Here is a 22,422-nt window from a genome sequence, read left to right on the forward strand (position 1 = left end):
AAATGAACCAACTAGCCTAGAAATACCAAAAAAATTAAGAAAAAGTTAGGTCTGTCATGAACGCACAAAATATATGTAGATACTAGTCCTATTTTATCACTACCAGAAAATATAAACAAATCTATTATAAAAAGTTAATTATTTCGCTTAGCATAATACCCTCCAGTTCCATCCATGTCATTGCATATGGCAAGATTTCGGGTTTTTTTTTTTATGGCTGCATGTATCATATGATCTCACTGATACAAGGAATTCTCAATCTCAGGAAACAAACAGGGTTGCTGGAGTGGTGGGGGGAGGGAGGCTTGGGGTGGCTGGGTGATAAGACGTTGGGGAGGGTATATGCTTTGGTGAGCACTGTGAATTATTTAAGACTGATGAATCACAGACCTGTACCTCTGAAACAAATAATACATTTTATGTTAAAAAAAAAAAAAGAAGATAGTAGGAAGGGAAAAATGAACGGGGGAATCGGAGGGGGAGACGAACCATGAGAGACTATGGACTCTGAGAAACAAACTGAGGGTTCTAGAGGGGAGGGGGTAGGGGGATAGGTTAGCCTGGTGATGGGTATTAAAGAGGGCACGTATTGAATGGAGCACTGGGTGTTATACGCAAACAATGAATCATGGAACACTACATAAATAAATAAATAAATAGTGGGAAAAGTTAAAAAAAAACAGAAAAAAGTTACAATTAATCAAAACTTACACAAACATTTCACACTGTACATGGTGCCATTTGAAATCAAGAGAAATGTAAATAAACACAAAGATGTAGTAATAAATCATAACTGCATAAAATAAAGTACATACATACTGTACTACTGTTATAGTTTTGTAGCCACCTCTTGTTGAGTGAGCTCTTGTGGTTCTTACATATTTTTCATTGTGTTGTGTGCAATAACATAAACTTCAACAACACCAAGGGACCCATACACAGTGTCACTAGTGATGCTGGAAATGCTCCCAAGAAGCTGAAAAAAATCAGGACATTAGAAAGAAAAAGCTGAATGCTTGATATGTACTATGTCTGTACCTGTAGTTACCTTCCATTTCTAAATAAATGAATCCAGCATGAAGATCATTGTTAAAAAAGAAAAGGAAATTTGTGAAGCAGTTGCTGCAGCTACACCAGCAAGAACAAAAAACTTCAACTTTTCGTGAAATATCTTTTAACTTGTACTGAAAATACAGCTTTTTTTTTTTTTTAAAGATTTTATTTATTTATTTGAGAGAGAGAGAATGAGAGAGAGCACATGAGAGGGGGGAGGGTCAGAGGGAGAAGCAGACTCCCTGCCGAGCAGGGAGCCCGATGCAGGACTCGATCCCGGGACTCCAGGATCATGACCTGAGCCGAAGGCAGTCGCTTAACCAACTGAGCCACCCAGGCGCCCCTGAAAATACAGCTTTTATGTGGGTGCAAGACTGTGTAAGAATGGCATACCTATTAGTATGATTTGAGAAAAACCGAAGTCATTACAGTACATGACAACTTAAAGCAAAAAGGTGGTGAAGGATATAAAGTTGAAGAATTTAATGCCAGCACAGGATGGTTTGATAATTTTAGAAAGAAGTTTGGCTTAAAAAATGTAAAGATAACAGGAGAAACAGCTTCTGCCCAGCAAGAGGCAGCAGATGAATTCCCAGACACCATTACGAAAATCATTGATGAGAAAAGCTATCTGCCTGTACAGGTTTAAATTTAAGGCAGACAAAAGTGCCTTACTCCGAAAAAATGGCCACAAAAGACATTTATTAGTAAGGAAGAGGAGAGAGCACCAAAATTTAATGCAGGAAGGAATGGGCTAACTGTTGTTTTGTGCAAATGCAGTAGGGTGTATGATCAGGACTGTCCTTATCCGTAAAGCTGCTAACCCCCAGCTTTGAACGAAAAAGTAACTAACCACCAGCAGCCAGTCTTTTGGTTGCAAAACAAGAAGGCTTGAACAAGAACCCTTTATCTAGACTGGTTCCATTGATGCTTTGTCCCTGAAGTCAGAAAGTACCTTGTCAGAAAGGGACTGCTTTTTAAAGTGCTTTTGATATCTGACAAAGCCCCGATCATCTAGAACCTCATGAGTTCTCTGTGTCTCTATGTCTCTAACTCAATGTCTCTAACTCAGCCTCTGGATCAAGAGGTCATAAGGACCTTTAAGATTCATTTTGCATGGTTCACTGTGGAAAGGATTATATACACTATGGAACAGAACCACAACAGAGAGAACATCATGAAAGTCTGGAAAGATTACACCACCGATGATATCATCATTGTTACAGAAAAAGCTGTGAAAGCCACCAACCCAAAAACAGTAAATTCCTGCTGGAGGAAACTGTCAAGATGTTGTGTATGACTTCACGGGATTTACAACAGAGCCAATCAAAGGAATAATGAAAGAGACTGTGGAAATGGCAAAATAGGTGGGAAATTGAGGCTTTCAAGATACGGATCTTGGAGAAATTCAAGAGCTAATAGATAAAACACCAGAGAAATTAACAGAAGATGGCCTGCTGGAGAGGAGAGCTTCTGAACCAATGCCAGACAATGAAAAAGAAGACACAGAAGAAGCAGGGCCAGAAAACAAATTGATATTAAACAATCCAGCAGAAGGGTTCTGATTACTCAAGACTGCTTTGACTTCTTTCACAACACAGACCATTCCATGATGTGAGCACGAAAACTAAAGCAAACAGCAGAAGAATGACTGGTACTGCATAGAAACATTTTTTGAGAAATGAAAAAGCAAAGAAGTCAGACAGAAATTACGATGTATTTATGTAAAGTTACAGCAAGTGTGCCTGCCTCCCCATCCACTTCCTCCACCTCCTCCACCTCTACCACTCATAAGAAAGCAAGACCAAGCCCCTCCTTTTTCTCCTCCTCCTCAGCCTATCAACATGGAAGATAACCAGGATACAGACCTCTGTGATTATCCACTTCCATTTAAGGAATAGTAAATAATCATCATGCCATACAGTTAATAAACTTACCTGTTGTGTATGTGTCTTTGCATGAAAACCTAGTAATTTTATGGCAAGAACTGTGAGATGTTTTTGTGCCACTGTCATAACTGCCTAAGCATTCACATGTAGAACATCCTGTGCAAAACCTGTATGGGAATGGATAGCCTATCTTCACATAGGCATAAAATGAGTAATATTAAATGTAAAATTAATAATGTGTTAGTTTTCTCAGTTTTATAACTTTGCTTTCAAAGAATTACATTCCCTCATAGTATGTCTCTCTCTCTAGTAACCGAAAACTGTGTATCAGTCTATCATCACACATAAGTGGTTTTTAAAGAAATGTAACACTGTTTCCAACAACGTATTATGAATATGAGTGTAATATTATATGCCATAAAAATGTTATAATGATTCATTCATTAATGTATAGGCTAGGCTACTGATGAGCAATCATATTATTGCTTCTTCATTATCAATGCATGCATCCTTATACCTGTAAATACATATCCATTTCTTTTTCACAATATCTTTTCACTTTTGGTGTCTAGTGTTAGATACATGCATAACATCTACAGTGTTTTGTATCATTTAGGACAATATTGATACAGATACAATTTGTCTCATACACAGTTGATGTAAACTTATGGTATCGACAAATATAGTACAGTATTGTATTTTCTCTTGTGATTTAATGTTTTTTCTCTAGCTCACTTTATTGTAAAAATACAGTATAAATACATATAACATATAAGACATGTGTTAATCAACTGTTTATGTTATCCGTAAGGCTTCCCAGTCAATAGCAGGCTATTAGTAGTTAAGTTTTTGAAGAGTCAAAAGATTTATATGGATTTGACTGCACGGGGGATTGGTACCCCTAATTCCTGCACTGTTTAAGGGTCAACTGTACTTCTTTTTTAAAAAGGATCCAATTTATATTATATGCCTAAAACACTAAAGATAATTAACAAATGTCATGAATAAAATAACATTCTAATCTTTAATTCAGATTGAATTAATTCATGCTGAAAATGACATGTCTTGTCTCTATTCAAGTCAACCCAGAATCAAAAGCAGTTAAGAACTAGAAGTGAAATATGCTTACCAGGAGATAGAAGGAAAATATTCTCACATGATAGTTATACGACTATGTTACTGAAATGGGAACTACTCAATTTCTAGAGATGTGCTATGGACTTTTAAAAAATTAAAATAAGTCTCAGTGATCTATAACAATAAAGTCTTACCTAGGTCCTATCATATTAAAGCAGTTGAATGACTGACTGTAAAATCAAAGATACCAGGACATCAGTATCCAATGGAACTTCTCTTTGGAAAACAGTATATTTTTTAACACCAATTTCAACTCTTTTAAATAGAATACTGAATGCCTAGGGATAACTTATTTAAAAATTAATAATTCTCACACTGGAAATTACAAGAAGATTAGCATCAAGTGAAAAGGTAACCTATTACACTTTCTTTCTGAAGCTTTGTTTTTTTGTAGTTGGAAGCAAAAATGCACACAATAGCATCTTCCACAATGTTATATACCTATAACTGCACTTAGAAGAATAACAACTAATCTTACTGAATTTTTTAAATGACAACTCTAAGCCAGAAGAAAATAAAAACAAAGCAATTTACTTTTACATAAAAAGCTGAATATAATACAAATCATGAATACAAACTGCAGTGTTTCTCAAAATGCAGGTTATCGGTGGATTGTGAACCGTTTCACACACACACACACACACACACAAAAACAACAGAACAAAACAGAAAATATCAAAGCACATTTACCCTTGTATGCCAGAAGATGCATATATCTCACATTTCAACACCTCTGAAATGGTACAAAGTACTTTTGCACAAAGTTCAGAACAATGGCCCTCAACTGCCCCAATTCAACTATCAGTAGAAATCAATGTACGACTAAGTTAAAAACAAATAAATCCAGGGAACACAACAACAAAAAAACCTCTTTTCCTTAACCCTTACAGGTAATCAGTTTGTAAAACTGTTTAAATACTACCTGAATTAGATCTCTCCTCTCCATGCCCATCACGATCATGTCTTTTGGCTGGAGTGCTGCAAGAATCTGCCGCTGAAGTAACTCCACCCAAGCCATCCTCAATCCCTCCTACCAGAGTTACCTTTTGACAGTCAAATATATTTACATCATTCTCTTGTTCATATAGATCTATAGGTTCCTTCCTGCATATTAAATAAAACTCAAACTTCTTATGTTTGGCAAAGTTCTTAACCAACTGACAGCCCACCTTCTAATCCCTCCAACCCCTACCTCGCCCATTTCAGCTCCCCTACAAACACTCTCTAGCCACACATACCTCATCACTGCCTCCAAACAGACTAGGTCCTTTAATGGACTCCAAGCTATTTTCCTTCTCTACCTTCTTTAAAAGTCTCAGTTCAGAATTAACTTGCTCTAAAAGTGTCTTGTGTTCTCTCAATATATCATTCAAACTTCCAATAACAGCATTTTCTAAATTATATTAACCCATTTGTGTATGACTTTCTTCTCCCTCACCAAATTAAGAACAGTGAAAGACAACCTTTTTTTCTTTTTAAGTCTCTAGCACAGAGCTGAAGAGTCAGGTGGGGTCTCAATAAATGTAGTCATTATTGCCAGTCATTACTGCCACTACACACTCAATAAATGTTCATGGTATAAAATTAAAATTCTGGAAGCCTTATAATTAGATCTAAAAAATATTTTTCCTTTTAGAAGAAAGATTAAACAGGGCTGGGGCGGTTGTTGTTTGTTTATTTTAAAATCCAGGAGATTTTTTTTTATTTATTTATTTATTTATTTATTTATTTATTTATTTATTTATTTATTTATTTATTTTTTAAGATTTTATTTATTTGGGGCGCCTGGGTGGCTCAGTTGGTTAAGTGACTGCCTTCGGCTCAGGTCATGATCCTGGAGTCCCTGGATCGAGTCCCGCGTTGGGCTCCCTGCTCGGCAGGGAGTCTGCTTCTCCCTCTGACCCTCCCCCCTCTCATGTGCTCTCTCTCATTCTCTCTCTCTCAAATAAATAAATAAAATCTTTAAAAAAAAAAAAGATTTTATTTATTTGACAGAGAGAGACAGCAAGAGCAGGAACACAAGCAGGGGGAGTGGGAGAGGGAGAAGCAGGCTTCCTGCTGAGCAGGGAGCCCAATGTGGGACTCGATCCTAGGACCCCGGGATCATGACCTGAGCCGAAGGCAGACGCTTAACGACTGAGCCACCCAGCACCCCAGAAGATTTTTAACTATCCCTTGAGCCAGTTTGAAATTAAGTACCTATTTAAAGATCAGTAAATATTTTCCAAAGCAGCTAAAAAATAATAATTATAAATGGTTTGGGGAGATTTTAATGGCCAAAATTCCTAATAAATATGAGAAAACAATCTCCTATAGGAACAAAAAACAGAAAAAGTTACAAAAAATTAAAAAGAACATTAAAACATAAGAAAAGCATTCACATTATTAGTAACCATGCACACACACACGCATGCACACAACCATGCACACACACACACACGCACGCACACACACACGGAAAATCTCAACCTACACTGGAGATTATCTAGCTAAAATGAAAGAAACTTAATACTGCAATATTTGTTCCTCATTGCCATCATCCAATCCATTTCAGTACTGATTATCTCTAGGCTAAGTGAATCTAATTGTCTTAGTTTTTTATTCTTTTATTACAGAATTTTTTTTAGTGAGAGAGAGAACACAAGAAGGGGGAGTGGGAGAGAGAGAAACAGGGTTCCCGCTGAGCAGGGAGCTCGATGTGGGGCTCGATCCCAGGACCCTGGGATCACGACCTGAGCTGAAGGCAGACGCTTAACGACTGAACCACCCAGGTGCCCCTATTCTTTTATTATAGAATTAATAGTATACCTTAGCAGTAAAGAATGGACTGTGAAACTAGGCTGCCTGGACTCAAGCTCTATCCAACCTCTTATTAGCAGTGAGCCCAGGAGTAAGACACTTATCTAATCTGTAGCTCAATTTCTTCACATGTGAAAAGAGAACAAATTAGAGTACCTATCTTATAGGGTTGTTGTGATAATTAAATGAATATGAAGAGATTTTTATTTTTTTCTATTTTTTTTTAATTCAAAATCAATTATTATTATTGGGTTCAGAGAGTTAGAGGTAGAGGTCAGTGATTCATCAGTCTTACATAATACCCAGTGCCCACTGCATCACATGCCCTGCTTAACATCTATCACTCAGTTAACCATCCCCCCATCGCCCTCCCCTCCAGCAATCCTCAGTTTGTTCCCTAGGATTAAGAGTCTCTTATGGTTTGTCTCCCTCTCTGATTTTTATCTTGTTTTATTTTTTTCCTCTCATCCCCTGACCTCTCCTTTGTGTCTTAGATTCCACATGAGTGAGATCATTTAATTATCTATGATTGAGTTATTTCAACTTAGCATAATACCCTCTAATTCCATCCACATCATTGCAAATGGTGAGAGTTCTTTTTTTTTGATGGCTGAGTAGTATTCCACTTTTTCTTTACCCACTCATTTAAAATGTCAATGGACTTCTAGGCTCTTTCCATCTGGCTCTTGTGGGCATGACTACTATGAACACTGGTGTGCAGGTGCCCCTTCAGATCATTACATTTGTATCTTTGGGGTAAATACCCAGTAGTGCAGTTGCTGGGTCATAGGATACCTCTATTTTCAACTTTTTGAGGAACCTCCATACTGTTTTCCAGAGTGACTGCACCAGCTTGCATTCCCACCAACAGTGTAAGAGGGTTCCCCCTTCTCTGCATCCTCGCCAACATCTGTCATTCCTGACTTGTTAATTTTAGCCATTCTGACTGGTGTGAGGTGGTATCTCATTGTGGTCAAAACCACAATGTATTTCCCTAATGCCGAGTGATGGTGAGCATTTTTTCATGTGTCTGTGGGCCATTTTTCTGTCTTCATTGGAGAAATATCTGCTCATGTCTTCTGCCCATTTCTTGATTAGATTATCTATTCCTTGGGTATTGAGTTTGAGAAGTTCTTTATAGATTCTGGATAATAGCCCTTTATCTGATAAGACATTTGCAAATATCTTCTCCCATTCTGTTGTCTTTTGGTTTTGTCGACTGTTTCCTTTCTTGTGCAAAAGCTTTCTATCTTGATCAAGTCCTAATAGTTCATTTTTGCCTTTGTTTCCCTTGCCTTTGGAGACCTTTCTAGAAAGAAGTTGCTGCAGTCGAGGTCACAAAGATTGCTGCCTATGTTCTCCTCAAGGATTTTGATGGATTCCTGTCTCACATTTAGGTCTTCCATTCATTTTGAGTCTATTTTTGTGTATGGTGTAAGAAATGATCCAGTTTCATTCTTCTGCATGTGACTGTCCAATTTTCCCAACACCATTTGTTGAAGAGACTGTCTTTTTTCCATTGGACATTCTTTCCTGCTTTGTCGAAGATTAGTTGACCAGAGTTGAGGGCCCCCTTCTGGGTTCCTATTCTGTTCCATTGATCTATGTGTCTGTTTTTGTGCCAGTACCACACTGTCTTGATGATTACAGCTTTGTAATAGAGTTTCAAGTCCAGCATTGTAATGCCACCAACATTGGTTTTCTTTTTCGCCATTCCTTTGGCTATTCGGGGTCTTTTCTGGTTCCACACAAATTTTAGGATTGTTTGTTCCAGCTCTGTGAAAAAAGTTGATGATATTCTGACAGGGTTTGCATTAAATATATAGACTGCTCTAGGTAGCATAGACATTTAACAATATTTGTGCTTTCATACCATGGGCATGGAATGTTTTTCCATCTCTTTGTGTCTTCCTCCATTTCTTTCATGAGTGTTGTAAAGTTCTCTGAGTACAGATCCTTTGCCTCTTTGGTTAGATTTATTCCTAGGTATCTTATGGCTTTGCGTGCAATTGTAAATGGGATGACTCTTTAATTTTTCCTTCTACTGTCTCATTGTTAGTGTATAGAAATGCAACTGATTTCTGTGCATTGATTTTATATCCTGCCACTTTGCTGAACTCCCGTATAAGCTTTGGAATTTTGGGGTGGAATCTTTTGGGTTTTCCACATAGAGCATCATGTCATCTGCAAAGAGTGAGAGTTTGACTTCTTCTTTGCCAATTCAGATGCCTTTTTTTTTTTTTTTTTGTCTGACTGCTGAGGCTAGAAATTCTAGTACTGTGTTGAACAGCAGTGGTGATTGTGGACATCCCTGCTGTGCTCCTGACCTTAGGGGAAAAGCTCTCAGTTTTTCCCCATTGAGAGTGATATTTGCTGTGGGCTTTTCATATATGGCTTTTACCAAATTGAGGTATGTTCCCTCCATCCCTACACTGTGAAAAGTTTTAATGAGGAAAGAATGCTGTACCTTATGAAATGGTCTTTCTGCATCTATTGAGAGGATCATATGGTTCTTATCCTTTCTTTTATTTATGTAGTGTATCACACTGATTGATTTGCAGATATTGAATCGCCCTTGCAGTCCAGGAATAAATCCCACTTGGTCCTGGTGAATAATCCTTTAAATGGAGTCTACTAGCTAGTGTCTTGGTGAGTATTTTGGCATCCATGTTCATCAGGGATATTGGTCTGTAATTCTTTTTGGTGGGGTCTTTGTCTGGTTTTGGGATCAAGGTAATGCTGGCCTCATAGAAAGAGTCTGGAAGCTTTCCTTCCATTTCTATTTTTTGGAAACAGCTTCAGAAGAATAGGTATTAATTCTTCCTTAAGTGTTTGGTAGAATTCGCCTGGGAAGCCATCTGGCCCTGGGCTCTTGTTTGTTGGGAGATTTTTGATTAATGCTTCAATTTCTTTGCTGGTTATGGGTCTGTTCAGGTTTTCTATTTCTTCCTGTTTCAGTTTTGGTAGTTTATACATCTCTAGGAATGCATCCATTTCTTCCAGATTGCCTAATTTGTTGGCACAGTTGCTCATAATATGTTCTTATAATTGTATTTCTTCGGTGTTGGTTGTGATCTCTCCTCTTTCATTCATGATTTTATTTATTTGGGTCCTTTCTCTTTTCTTTTTGAGAAGTCTGGCCCGAGGTTTATCAATCTTATTAATTCTTTCAAAGAACCAGCTCCTAGTTTCGTTGATCTGTTCTACTGTTCTTTTGGTTTCTATTTCATTGATTTCTGTTCTAATCTTTATTATTTCTCTTCTCCTGCTGGGTTAGGCTTTATTTGCTGTTCTTACTCCAGCTCCTTTAGGTGTAAGGTTAGGTTTTGTATTTAAGGCCTTTTTTGTTTCTTGAGAAAGGCTTGTATTGCTATATACTTTCCTCTTAGGACCACCTTTGCTTCATCCCAAATGTTTTGAAGTGTTGTGCTTTCATTTTCATTTGTTTCCATGAATTTCTTAAATTCTTCTTTTATTTCCTGGTTGACCAATTCATTCTTTAATAAGATGGTCTTTAGCCTCCATGTATTTGAGTTCTTCCCAAATTTCCTCTTCTGATTGAATTCCAGGTTTCAAAGCATTGTGGTCTGAAAATATGCACGGAATGATCCCAATTTTTTGGTACCAGTTGAAACCTGATTTGTGACCCAGTGTGTGATCTGTTCTGGAGAATGTTCCATGTGCACTTGACAAGAATGTGTGTTCTATTGCTTTAGGATGGAGTGTTCTGAATGTATCTGTAAAGTCCACCTGGTCCAGTGTGTCATTCAAAGCTCTTGTTTCCTTTTTGATCCTCTGCTTAGATGATCTGTCCATTGCAGTGAGTGGAGTGTTAAAGTTCCCTACTATTATTGTATTATTATCGATGTGTTTCTTTAGTTTTATTATTAATTGGTTTATATAACTGGCTGCTCCCATGTTAGGGGTATAAATATTTACAACTGTTAGATCTTCTTGTTGGACAGACCCTTTAATTATGATATAGTGTCCTTCCTCATCTCTTATTACAGCCTTAAAATCCAATTTGTATAAGGATTGCCACACCAGCTTTCTTTTCATGTCCACTAGCATGATATATGGTTTTTTTACCCCCTCACTTTAAATCTGGAGGCGTCTTTGGGTCTAAAATGAGTCTCCTGCAGACAGCATATTGATGGGTCTTGCTTTTTTATCCAATCTGATATCCTGTGTCTTTTGATTGGGGCATTTAGCCCATTTACATTCAGGGTTACTATTGAAAGATATGAATTTAGTGCCATTGTATTACCTGTAAAGTCACCGTTTCTGTAGATTGTCTCTGTTCCTTTCTGGTCTATATACTTTTGGGCTCTCTCTTTGCTTAAAGAATCCTTTTTACTATTTCTTGTAGGGCTAGTTTGGTGATCACAAATTCTTTTAGTTTCTGTTTGTCCTGGAAGCTTTTTATCACTCCTTCTATTTTGAATGACATCCTAGCTGGATAAAGTATTCTTGGCTGCATATTTTTCTCATTTAGTACCCTGAATATATCATGCCAGTTCTTTCTGGCCTGCCAGGTCTCTGTGGATAGGTCTGCTGCAAGTCTAATGTTTCCACCCTTGTAGGTTTATGGACCTCTTGTCCCAAGTTGCTTTCAGGATTTCCTCTTTGTCTCTGAGATTTACAAGTTTCACTATTATATGTCAGGGTACACCTATTTTTACTGATTTTGAGGAGGGTTCTCTGTGCCTCCTGGGCTTTTATGCCTGTTTCCTTCCCCAGATTAGGGTAAGTTCTCCACTATAATTTGCTCCAATATACCTTCTGCCCCTCTCTCTCTTTCCTCTTTTTCTGGGATCCCAATTATTCTAATATTGTTTCACTTTACGGTATCACTTATTTCTCGAATTCTCCCCTCGTGATCCAGTAGTTGTTTATCTCTCTTTCCTCAGCTCCTTGATTTTCCATCATTTTGTCTTTTATTATCACCAATTCTCTCTTCTGCCTCATTTATCTTAGTAGTTAGAGCCTCCATTTTTTATTGCATCTCATTAATAGCCTTTTTTTATTTCAACTTATTTCAATTTCAGTTCTTTTATTTCTCCAGAAAAGGATTCTCCGCTCAAACCCAGGTAGTATCTTTATAATCATTATTCTGAACTCGGGTTCCGACATCTTACTTATATCCATACTGATTAGGTCCCTGGCAATCAGTACTGCCTCTTTTTCTCTTTTTTTAGGTGAGTTTTTCCATCTTGTCATTCTGTCCAGAGAAGAACAGATGAACGAGAGAACAAAATACTAAAATGGCAACGACCCCAGAAAAATATACACTAAAGAAATCAGATAAGACCGGAAACCGAAAAAAAAAAAGAAAAATTAAAAGAGAATATAATCAGACAGGTGGGCAGAACAGACCAATACACTGGATCCTGTGTGTATTTTGGTCTCTTTGTTAGAAAACTAGATCCCAAAATTGTAAAGAAAGAAAAACTTATATATGTAAAAAATAAAATTAAATACAATTAAAGGACAGAATGTAACTGTAAAAATGAAAATTAAAAGAAGAGAAAAAAAGAGGAAAAAAAGAGAAGGAATATAAACAGACAAGTGAAAAGAACAGAGCAATACACTATATCCTGACTGTATTTTGGTCAGTTTGTTACAAGAAACTATATCTCAAAATTGTAAAGAAAGAAAACTTACATAAATAAATACATTGAAAGAATGTAACTGTAAAGATGAAAATTTAAAAAAAGATCTTAACAGAAAAAAAAAGAAAAAGAGAGAGAGAATATTATCAGACCCATGAAGAAAACAGAGCCATACACTAGATTCTTGGTGTATTGTGGTCTTTTAGAAGAATCTGCATCCCAAAATTGTAAAGAAAGAAAGATTAAATATTAATGAGTCATTAATCATTAAATACAATGAAAGGTTAGAATATAACTGTAAAAATGAAAATTAAAGTTTTAAAAGCTGATAAAATAAGAAATTGGTTGAAAAGGAAAGAGAAAAAAATTTTAAATTAAAAGACTAAAGAATTGTGGGGAAAAAACCATGAATTCTATATGCTGTATGCCCCTAGCACTGAGTTCTGCAATTCTCAATGATCGGTAAAATTGGTCTTGCCTGGATGTTCTTGCTGATCTTCTGGGGGAGGGGCCTGCTGCAGATTCTCAAGTGTCTTTGCCACGAGCAGAATGACACTGCCCTTGCCAGGGGGCAAGGCTAAGTAATCTGCTCTGGATTGATCTATGTGGCTTTTGTTCCCTGAAGGCTTTCCGTACTACTTTAGAGGATGAGACCGAAATGGTGGCCTCTCAATCTCCAGCCCCAGAGCCAAGAGCCAAGAGTTTGGGCCGGATTCCTCAGTGCACCCTCAGGGAGAAGCAATCAATCACTCCTGTCCTCCCTGGTCTTGGTCCCCACTCCATGCTCACCCAGCCTGTGACCAAGCATTTCTTTTTTTTTTACTTTTTTTTTTTTTTAAAGATTTTATACATTTATTTGACAGAGACAGAGACAGCAAGAGCAGGAACACAAGAAGGGGGAGTGGGAGAAGGAGAAGCAGGCTTCCCACTGAGCAGGGAGCCTGATGTGGGGCTCGATCCCAGGACTCCGGGATCATGACCTGAGCCGAAGGCAGACGCCTAACAACTGAGCCACCCAGGCGCCCTGACCAAGCATTTCTATCTCAGACAGGCAACCCTGCTTTGAGTCTCCAAACCCAGCTGACTCCTGCAGCTCTCACCCATGCCACTCCTCCCGGGGGTCTCATCAGTTCTGCCAGTTCTATCGCTTGTTGGGCCCCTGCTCAGACAGCAGTCACCAGGCCACAGTTCAGTTTATGGCAACCCTGAACTGAGAGCCCACTCCTGGCTCACTGATAGCAGCCAACTTCACCACTCTCATGTCTGGGAACTCTGCCACATTCAGACACCCCCCCCATCTTCCTGTAACCCTGGTGATCCTGAGACCACACTGTCTCAACTAAGATTCTACCCTGCTTCACCACCTGAGCATCTTTCAGGCAGGGATGTCCCTCACCACAGCAGACTTCTTTCTAAACATTCTGATTTTGCACTCTGTTGCTATATCACTTTCTGGTAGCCAGCTTACAGAAGCTCCCTCCCCCTGGGGTCTATCTTCCCATATATTAGCTCAGACGCACTTCTCCACACCCCCTACCTTGCAGAAAGTAGTCGCTTTTCTATTTGTAGAGTTGTAGCTATTTTCTTAGATCTCTGGTTGAGTTCACAGGTGTTCAGAATGATTTGACAGCTATCTAGCTGAATTCTTGGGACCAGATGAAACTAAGGTCTCCTACTCCTCCACCATCTTGGTGAAAAATCACGAAGACATATATTTTTAAAAGTGCCAGGCATAAAGGAGCACCTGGGTAGCACAGTTGGTTAAGTGTCCCCAACTCTTGGTTGCAGCTCAGGTCCTATGCATAGGGCTCTGTACTCAGTGCAGAGTCTCCTCGAATCTCTCTCCCTCTCCCTCTGCCCCTCCCACTCATGCTCACTCTCTCTCAAATAAATAAATCTTTAATAAATAAAAATTTTTGAAAGTGCCAGGCATGAAAACAAACACATAAATCAATGGAACAGAATAAAGGGTGCAGAAATAAACCCATGCATATATGGTGTATTCATTTACTACAAAGGAGCCAAGAATACTCAATGTGAAAAGGATAGTCTCTTCAATAAATGGTGTTGGGAAAAACTGGGCAGCCACATGCAAAAGACCCCTATCTTAATACCATACACAAAAAATCAACTCAAAATGAGTTAAAAACTCGCATATAAGGCCTGAGACCATAAAACTTCTAGAAGAAAACAGAGGATAAGCTCCTTGACATCAGTCTTGGCAATATTTTTTTTTGGATTTGCCACCAAAAGCAAAGGCAACAAAAGCAAAAATAAACAAGCAGGACCATATCAAAAAGCTTCTGCACAGCAAAAGAAACCATCAACAAAATGAAAAGGCAACCTTTGGAATGTGAAAAAGTATTTCCAAATCATATATCTGATAAGTTGGTTTTTTTTTAAGTAGGCTCCACACCCACCTTAGAGCCCAACATGAGACTTGAATTCAAGACCCTGAGATGGAATCCTGAGCTGAAATCAAAATCGGACGCCTAACCGACTGAGCCACCCAAATGCTCCTGTGATAAGGATTTGATATCCAACATATATAAGAAACTCATATAATTGAACAGCCAAAAAAAAAAAAAAATCAGGTTTTAAAATGGGCAGAGGATCTGAATAGGTATTTTTCCAAAAAAGACATACAAATGGCCAAGAGGTACATGAAAAGGTACTCAACATCACTAACCATCAGAAAAATGAAAATCAAAACCACAATGTGATACCACCTCACACCAGTTAGAATGGCCATTATCAAAGAGCCAAGAAATAACAAATATTGGCAAGAATGCAGAGAAAAGGGAACTGTTGGTGGGAATGTAAATTAAAACTGAATTTTAAGTAATCAAAAACTTCTATTTAGGACTTACGTATTAATCTCTATGCAACAAAGAGTTGAGTGGATTAGAGAATCTCTAATCCCCTCCAGTTTTAAGTCTCTCTCACTGAAACTGGCCATTCTCTTCTGACTCATTTTACATGGCCTCTTAGAACTGTAAGACTTTAGTGATAAACTCCTTCCTTCAGCCTTCTCTCTTCTAGAACATCACACTCTGATTTTACTCCAAACTCACTGGCTATTCCCTCCGTTCTTCCTCTACCTGACAGAAAACATGAAATGTCCCAGAGCTTGATCCTCTGCTGTTTTCTCTATACTCTCTCCATGTGACCACCTTTAAACACCATTTATACTCAGATACCTTTCGAAATTCATACCTCCACCTCTCCCATCTCCCCACTGAGCTCCAGACTCAACATCGTACCTGAACTTCTAAAAAGCATCTCAAACTTCACAAGGCCAAAACAGAACTCAATTCTACTTGCCTTCCTCACTCTTCCCTGCCTCAGGAAATGGTACTACAATAGACTATAATTACTGAAGCCAAAACTAAGACATCTTTGATTCCTCTTTCCCTCCTTTTCCATCTCCAAAGCATCAGTAAATCCTGTCAGGTTTCTCAAGTATATTCCAAACCCGTTCTCTTCTCTCCAAATCTGATCTCACCACTATGATCAAAGCCATCATCTGTCACCTAATTACTACAGTAACCTATTAACTGGCTTCCCTACTGATCTTCTTTCCCACACCCCTCCACAATTTCTTCCCCCCACAAAACAGCCAGGAGTGATCTGTAAACACCAAAGATAGAGAATGTCTACTTTGTTTCCCCAATATATAGAACAGTGTCAGCCTCATAGTAGACACTTGGTGAATGAATGAACAGTCACCTCTCCTCCCCTTTCATAGCTAACCTCCCCCCATATAGAATAGAATCCAAACTTCTTACAATGCCTTATATTATCAGGCCTCCTTCACATCCTCACATCCCTGCTCTCTATGCTCCAAATTCACTAGCTCTTGATATTCCTCAAACTCCTCCTTTTTACCGTAGAGCTGTTTCTGTACCCTCCACCTGAACACTCCTCCCTCATGCCTGGTTCCTTCTCATCATTCTGGCCTCAGCTCAGTATTACCTCCTCAGAAAGGCCTTCCTGACCAGCCTATCCAAAGTAGCTCTACCCATCTTCGGTCACCTCACCCAGTTCCCTTTTTTTCATAGTACTTACCAGGTGAATTCTCTTGTTGTTAGTTTACTTACAGACAGCTTTCTCCTCACTAGAATGTAAGCTCCCTTATAGCTGGGACCTTATCTTTCTTGTTCAGTGATGTATCCCTAGAGACTAGTACAATGCTTACTACATAATATTTATTGAAAGAATGACTCACAAACATTTACCAAGTACTTATTATGTGCCAACTGCTATGCTAGGTAATAACAATGGATTTTTTTAATTAAACAAAAATAAAAAGTGGAAGTAAAATATTAGTATGAGGAGCAATTTGATGTTCATTTTATGTTGACCATTCCCGCACTTGAAATGAAAGATCTTGTATGATAAATTCTACTTTTCAAAATATTACTCTGATGGTGTAAAATATGAATACCCTTAAAGTAGTAATAATAATTAGTATCTCACTGCAGCTTTGGAAATTATCTAGATGATGACATTGTTCATTTTTTAATGCACACTTTATACATTAGTTCCCACTAATTAAGCCATCACTCAGTAAAATACTATCTAGGACTCTACATGTCTTCAGAATACCCATACAAACATTTCATCCAATCAGAAAAAAATCATGACTCTGTAAAATCTTTCTGTTCTCAACATACAGAAATATTTACAATATGACAATAGTGGTTGTCAACTTACCATTTATTGCCTGGCCTCAGATTAATTAACCAGCTTCATTCAAGCCAAGAAGTGATCAAATCCCAATTACTAATCAACTTCATTTCACAAAAGTCATCACTAAAGTTGAGATTCACCCCTCAACTTCCAATGCCAATTATAATAGAACATGTCCAACCGAGTTTAGGTCCAACCGAGTTTAGGTCAAAGAGTTATGTTTCATTGTTACCACAGTACTTTTAGATCCATCTAATTCAGAACCACAGCAGAAAACCTTAGTATCTGATGTAATCATACCAGTTACCACCACTATCATTATGACATCACTAATCACCTATGGCAAACCATCAACTAGAAAGAGGTAGATTTCAAGCTCAGGGCATTAAATGACATTTCTTCCAGATCTTATGTTTTCTATAACACCATGTTTTAGCACACTTTAAAACTATCATATCCTACCCCAAAATGTTGTAAGGGTTGAATATATTAACGTTTTTATTTTTCTTCTTATTATTATTTTTTAAAGATTTTATTTATTTATCAGAGAGCGAGAGAGAGAGCACAAGCGGGGGAACAGCAAGCAGAGGGAGAGGGAGAAGCAGGCTCTCTGCTGAGCAGGGAGCCCGATGTGGGACTCGATCCCAGGACCCTGGGATCATGACCTGAGCTGAAGGCAGCCACTTAACCGACTGAGCCACCCAGGCACCCCGAATATATTGTTTTTAAAATATGATTTATAAAATGAATCAAGTTCAGTATAACTAGATATACATACTCAAAATATTACTATATCATACTAGATTTTTAAAACCTAAGGGAAATTGAGGCACCTGGGTAGCCCAGTTGGTTAAGCATCCCAACTCTTGATTTCGGCTCAGGTCATGATCTCATGGATGTGAGATCAAGCCACAATGTCAGGCTCTGCCCTGGGCATGAAGCCTACTTAAGATTCCCTCTCTTCTCCCTCTCTAAAAAACAAAACAAACAAACAAAAAGAACCTAAGGGAAATATACCCATCCTTCAACCAATTTTGAAATTATTATACATTTTGAATAGTAAGGTATTCTCAAATGCACTCAACCAAAAAACATAAAAGACATACCACTCGTTCTATTTAAAATTAGCTTTCTAACCATACTTGACAATAGAGAATTAAGAGGGGGGGGGCTTTTGTTTTTTCTTTGTACAGAAATATAAGAACATATCTTATTTACATTTATAAACAGTTACTCTATAAAGCTGGAAAAGTGTAGGTACCAAAACAAAATTAAATCTTAAAGCAAAGGTCAAAAGTTCAGGATTTTCCAACTCACACTTGTTACTACTATGTTTTTACTGTCATTACTTAAAAAATAAAAAAGTTCCCTTCAGTATTTTCAGCTGATTCTATATTACCTTTCATTTTCTCTTTAGTCTAGTTGCATATTTGTAGAAACAAATCAGTTTTAGGATACCTAGAATCAACCCACATATTGAAATAAACTCATTTCAATACCAGAAACTATCTACTTATCCCTGGTCTTCCCACTGGCCCACAGGACCAAAATGATTGCTGACAAATTCAATCAGAAGACAGCCCCTTGTTTTCAGAAAAGCTCTAAAATCATTCAATTTAGTCAAAAGATACACTGGACATCACTTCAAAAATATAAATTCTCTTCAAATTCTCAGAAAGGAAAAGAAATCCCTGCATAAATCAACTCAGAGGTCGTTAACTTGACCTTCACCATCTGCTCATTTGTAGAAGAAACTACACTTAATTTTTTCATCTATGGTATAACTTTATAAAACTAACTAAAAAATAATTTTAAATACTTATTTGCTCATGGGACGCCTGGGTGGCTCAGCTGGTTAAGCATCTGCCTTAGGCTCAGATTATGGTCCCAGGGTCCTGGGATCGGCCACACTGGGCTCCCTGCTCAGTGGAGATCCCGCTTTTCCCTCTCCTCCCCGCTTGTTCTCTCTCCCGCTATCGCTGTCTCTCGCTCTCAAATAAATAAAATCTTAAAAAAAAAACAAAAACTTATTTGCTCAAGAAAATAAAGCAGCATAACAAAAACCACATCATTATTACTGTAAAAGTAATCCACTCTCAGCATATAGCCGAAAAAAAAATTTATTGGAAAGGCATGTCCTGACTTACCAATGGTTTATCACTGTCAAAAAAGCTGAGATAAAATATATGCTTTGTAAAGATATCCTGTCCAAATTCCTTCAACTTGGGTACTGTTTATAAAGTATCTCCTTCCACTATGTTCTTTGCTACAGCTAAGGTCTAGAGGCTGCAATACAACCTCAAAGTCCTTCCTTCAGTTACTTAACTTCTAAGCACTATGATGTTTTCTTCCTCATGGAAGAAAAATGGATACAATGCTTGGGTGATATTATACCTCCAAACATATTATTACAAATCTATTTAAAGAGGTTAGGTTACAAAGATATTACAGATGGCTTCTGACATGTACAATAAATTGAAACCACTCCATCCAACCCCTAGGGATAATGAAGTGTCTTCTCACTTACTGAAGTTACTTTGATTGCAGGATTTCCAAATACTCAGTAAGCATCAGAAACCTCTTAACTGCGGTCTCCCCTTCTTAGGACAAGTAGTATACATCTTAGAGAAAATAATTCCTATTCACATTTCTACTAACTTCATGCCTACATTAAATTCCATTATTTTTAAAAGTGTTGCAGGACCAAATTTAAGAGAATGATTTTAAATTTAACTCTGAATTTTAAAATTTATATACGTCTCCATCTAAAAGTACAGTATGATGACTACAGTTAACAATACTGTATGACTGAAATTTGCTAAGAGAGTAGATCTTAAGTGTTCTTACCACTCACAAAAATATTGTAACTCTATGAGGTGATGGATATATTAACTAGCTTGATTGTGGAGATCATTTCATGATGCATATATACATCAAAATATCAAGTTGTACACCTTAAATATACATACAATTTCTACTTGTCAATTACATCCCCCAATAACTGGTAAAATTATGTCTTAAAAAAACATCACAAATTTCTAGACTATCACAAAATTGCATTATTTGAAATTTTAATAGCAACTGTGCCTGATATATTTCAAACAGCAGAAAATACTATCAGAAAAAAAATTCACATTTCCAAATACTGCTTCTACTTTTTTCGTTTTGCAAATAGCTTTGAATGTACAGGAAAATGTCAGTTACAAGTGGAACTCAAACATTTTGTGGAACAAGGTTACTTAGGAGTTCTAGAAACACCTAAAATTGTAGGAAAAATTTTGCGTCTGTCCTTAGGGCAATTTTTCCTGGATAAAAGGCCTATATAACTTCCCAGCTTCTCAAAAGGGTTCAAGATCCAATTAAAGTGACTGGAGGAACCGTCAGTGTCAAATAACTTGTCACAGGCAACCCAAGCCTTATTTTTTTTTATCCCGAATTGGGGGGGGGGGGGTGGTTATCCTAATTTCGTGGCTCCTACACAACTTCTAAGCAGATGCAGGCATGAAATGGCTGTCCGTCCGATACAAACCGCTCCCTTCACACACTGAACGCGGCAATCTCCAAATTTTCCTTGAAGGGGCCAGGGAGAAGCAAACGCATTAACACCCCCACTGCTCAAAGATCGATTGGCTCATGCAGGACGTGTCCTCCCCTTACGCCAGGGAGGGCTCCGGGGAGGTGACCAGGTTTCACTGAGGGGCTGCAGTCCCCTCCGGGATCACTTACGGAGGAGACCGCACCACCAGCAACCTCCTCCCGCCCCCAAACGCCCCAAGTAGCAGCTGCGGGCGTGGGCGCAGCGGACCCCGGCCCTCCCAGGCGCGCCACGAGCCGCCGCCGCGCAGCACGGTCGCAGCGACCTTCTCGCTCACGTCCTCCGTGAGCCCCGTTATCCACGTTGGCCACACACCCCACGAGGGAAAGGGAGGAGGTCGGACAACAAAGCGCAACAGCAGGAGGCCCAGGCGAGCTTTAAGTTGGGGCGCGGGGGCTGCAGCCCGAGGAGGAGCTGGCTGGACGCCGAGCCGCGCGATGCGGGGCGGACGGGGCCGGGGACGCCGCCCGCCAGATGTCAGCCCGCGGGGCCGGGAGGAAACAGGGCGGGCGTGCGCGCGGCGGCGTCGGGGAGGCGGCCCGGGGGCAGCCAGGCCTGAGAAGGGAGGGGAGCGGCGCCGGGGTCCCGAGGCGCCTTGGTCGGCCGCGACCCCCACGCCAGCCGGGGGACTGTCCCGTTACTTACCCGCCGGGAGACTGCGGGCTCCGCCGGGGCTGTCTCGGCCGCCGGCCTCCGGGGCCAGGAAGCGCCCCCACATAGCGGGCGGGAGGGCCGGGGGCGCACGACTCCCCTCGTCCGTCCTCCCCCGCCTTCGCCTCCTGCTTCTTCGGCGGCGGAAACTTGTGCGGAGCCTCGGGCCGCGGCAGCAAGCGCTGGAGGGCGAGCAGGCGGTCTGGTTAACGGCTGCTCAGCGACGGGCGGGGAGCGCAGGGGCCAGATTCGACGCGGCGCCGCCGGCGGCGGCTGCCATGGCCCAACCCGCTGGGCTGAGGCCCGGGCCGGGGAAGCAGCGGCTCCGCGGTGACGGCGGCTGGGTCCCCGGCTGAGCCCAGGCTGGGCTCAGAGCCTCCAGGCGAAGTTGCAGCTGCGGCTTTTCTCCGCCCCCTCCTCCGGCCGAGCCGGAGCCCGAGTCGGGGCCGGGTGGGGGCGGGACCTGACGGGGGCGTGGCCTCGGGCGCTTACATAATGCGTGCGCGGCGCGGGGCGGGAACTGCGGGCCGGTCCCTCAGGGAACCTTTACGCTGGTTTGCTCAGCCGGCGGCTGATGGGTCGCCTCGACGCACCAGCTGCATCCCTCCCTCCGCATCCTTGTGCTCAGTCGGATGAGAAGAGGGGAAGATGAAAAGAACTTGGCCCCGGGGCTGTATCTTTCGGTACCGCCCTCCCTAGGGTAATCCCTCGGGCCCTCCGGGGCACCTCTCCGAAAGAGACGTGGAAGACCGGTGCCCGCAGCATGACTGCTTGAGATAAAAGGCTAGCCCGGGAGGGATTGAGGGACTCCCAGTCTTCTTTGGGATTGGGATTAAAGTCATCTTGCATTCCCGAAACGTTGATAGATCACTTGGGGGGACAGAAAAGAAGTCGTGTTCCTGAATTCTCAAATTCATTGGCGCGGGAGCGGGTAGCAAAATATCTACTATACAAGAATGTGCACAGGAAAAAGCAGAAAAGAAAAAGACCAGAC

General features: G+C 40.0%; 1 protein-coding gene across 3 annotated transcripts in view; it reads right to left on the reverse strand.

Annotated features, from left to right (window-relative positions):
- CEP85L (centrosomal protein 85 like) overlaps positions 1–21,845 on the reverse strand; it is a 171,231-nt gene extending 149,386 nt beyond the window's left edge. The window contains exon 1 of one of the 3 annotated variants that reach the window (XM_045865391.3): positions 21,423–21,844. In XM_045865391.3, the coding sequence (XP_045721347.1) occupies positions 21,423–21,495 (73 nt within the window). In that variant the 5' untranslated portion in view covers positions 21,496–21,844. Of the gene's footprint in view, positions 1–819; positions 839–21,422 lie in introns of those variants that run through there. The other 2 variants (XM_064598046.1, XM_064598047.1) reach the window with 2 other exon arrangements.
- Between the last annotated feature and the right edge of the window lie 577 nt (positions 21,846–22,422).

The sequence above is a fragment of the Mirounga angustirostris genome, unplaced genomic scaffold (assembly GCF_029215605.1).
Source record: "Mirounga angustirostris isolate CCGP_5_RB_7025 unplaced genomic scaffold, mMirAng1.0.hap1 SCAF_8, whole genome shotgun sequence".
NCBI lineage: Eukaryota > Metazoa > Chordata > Mammalia > Carnivora > Phocidae > Mirounga > Mirounga angustirostris.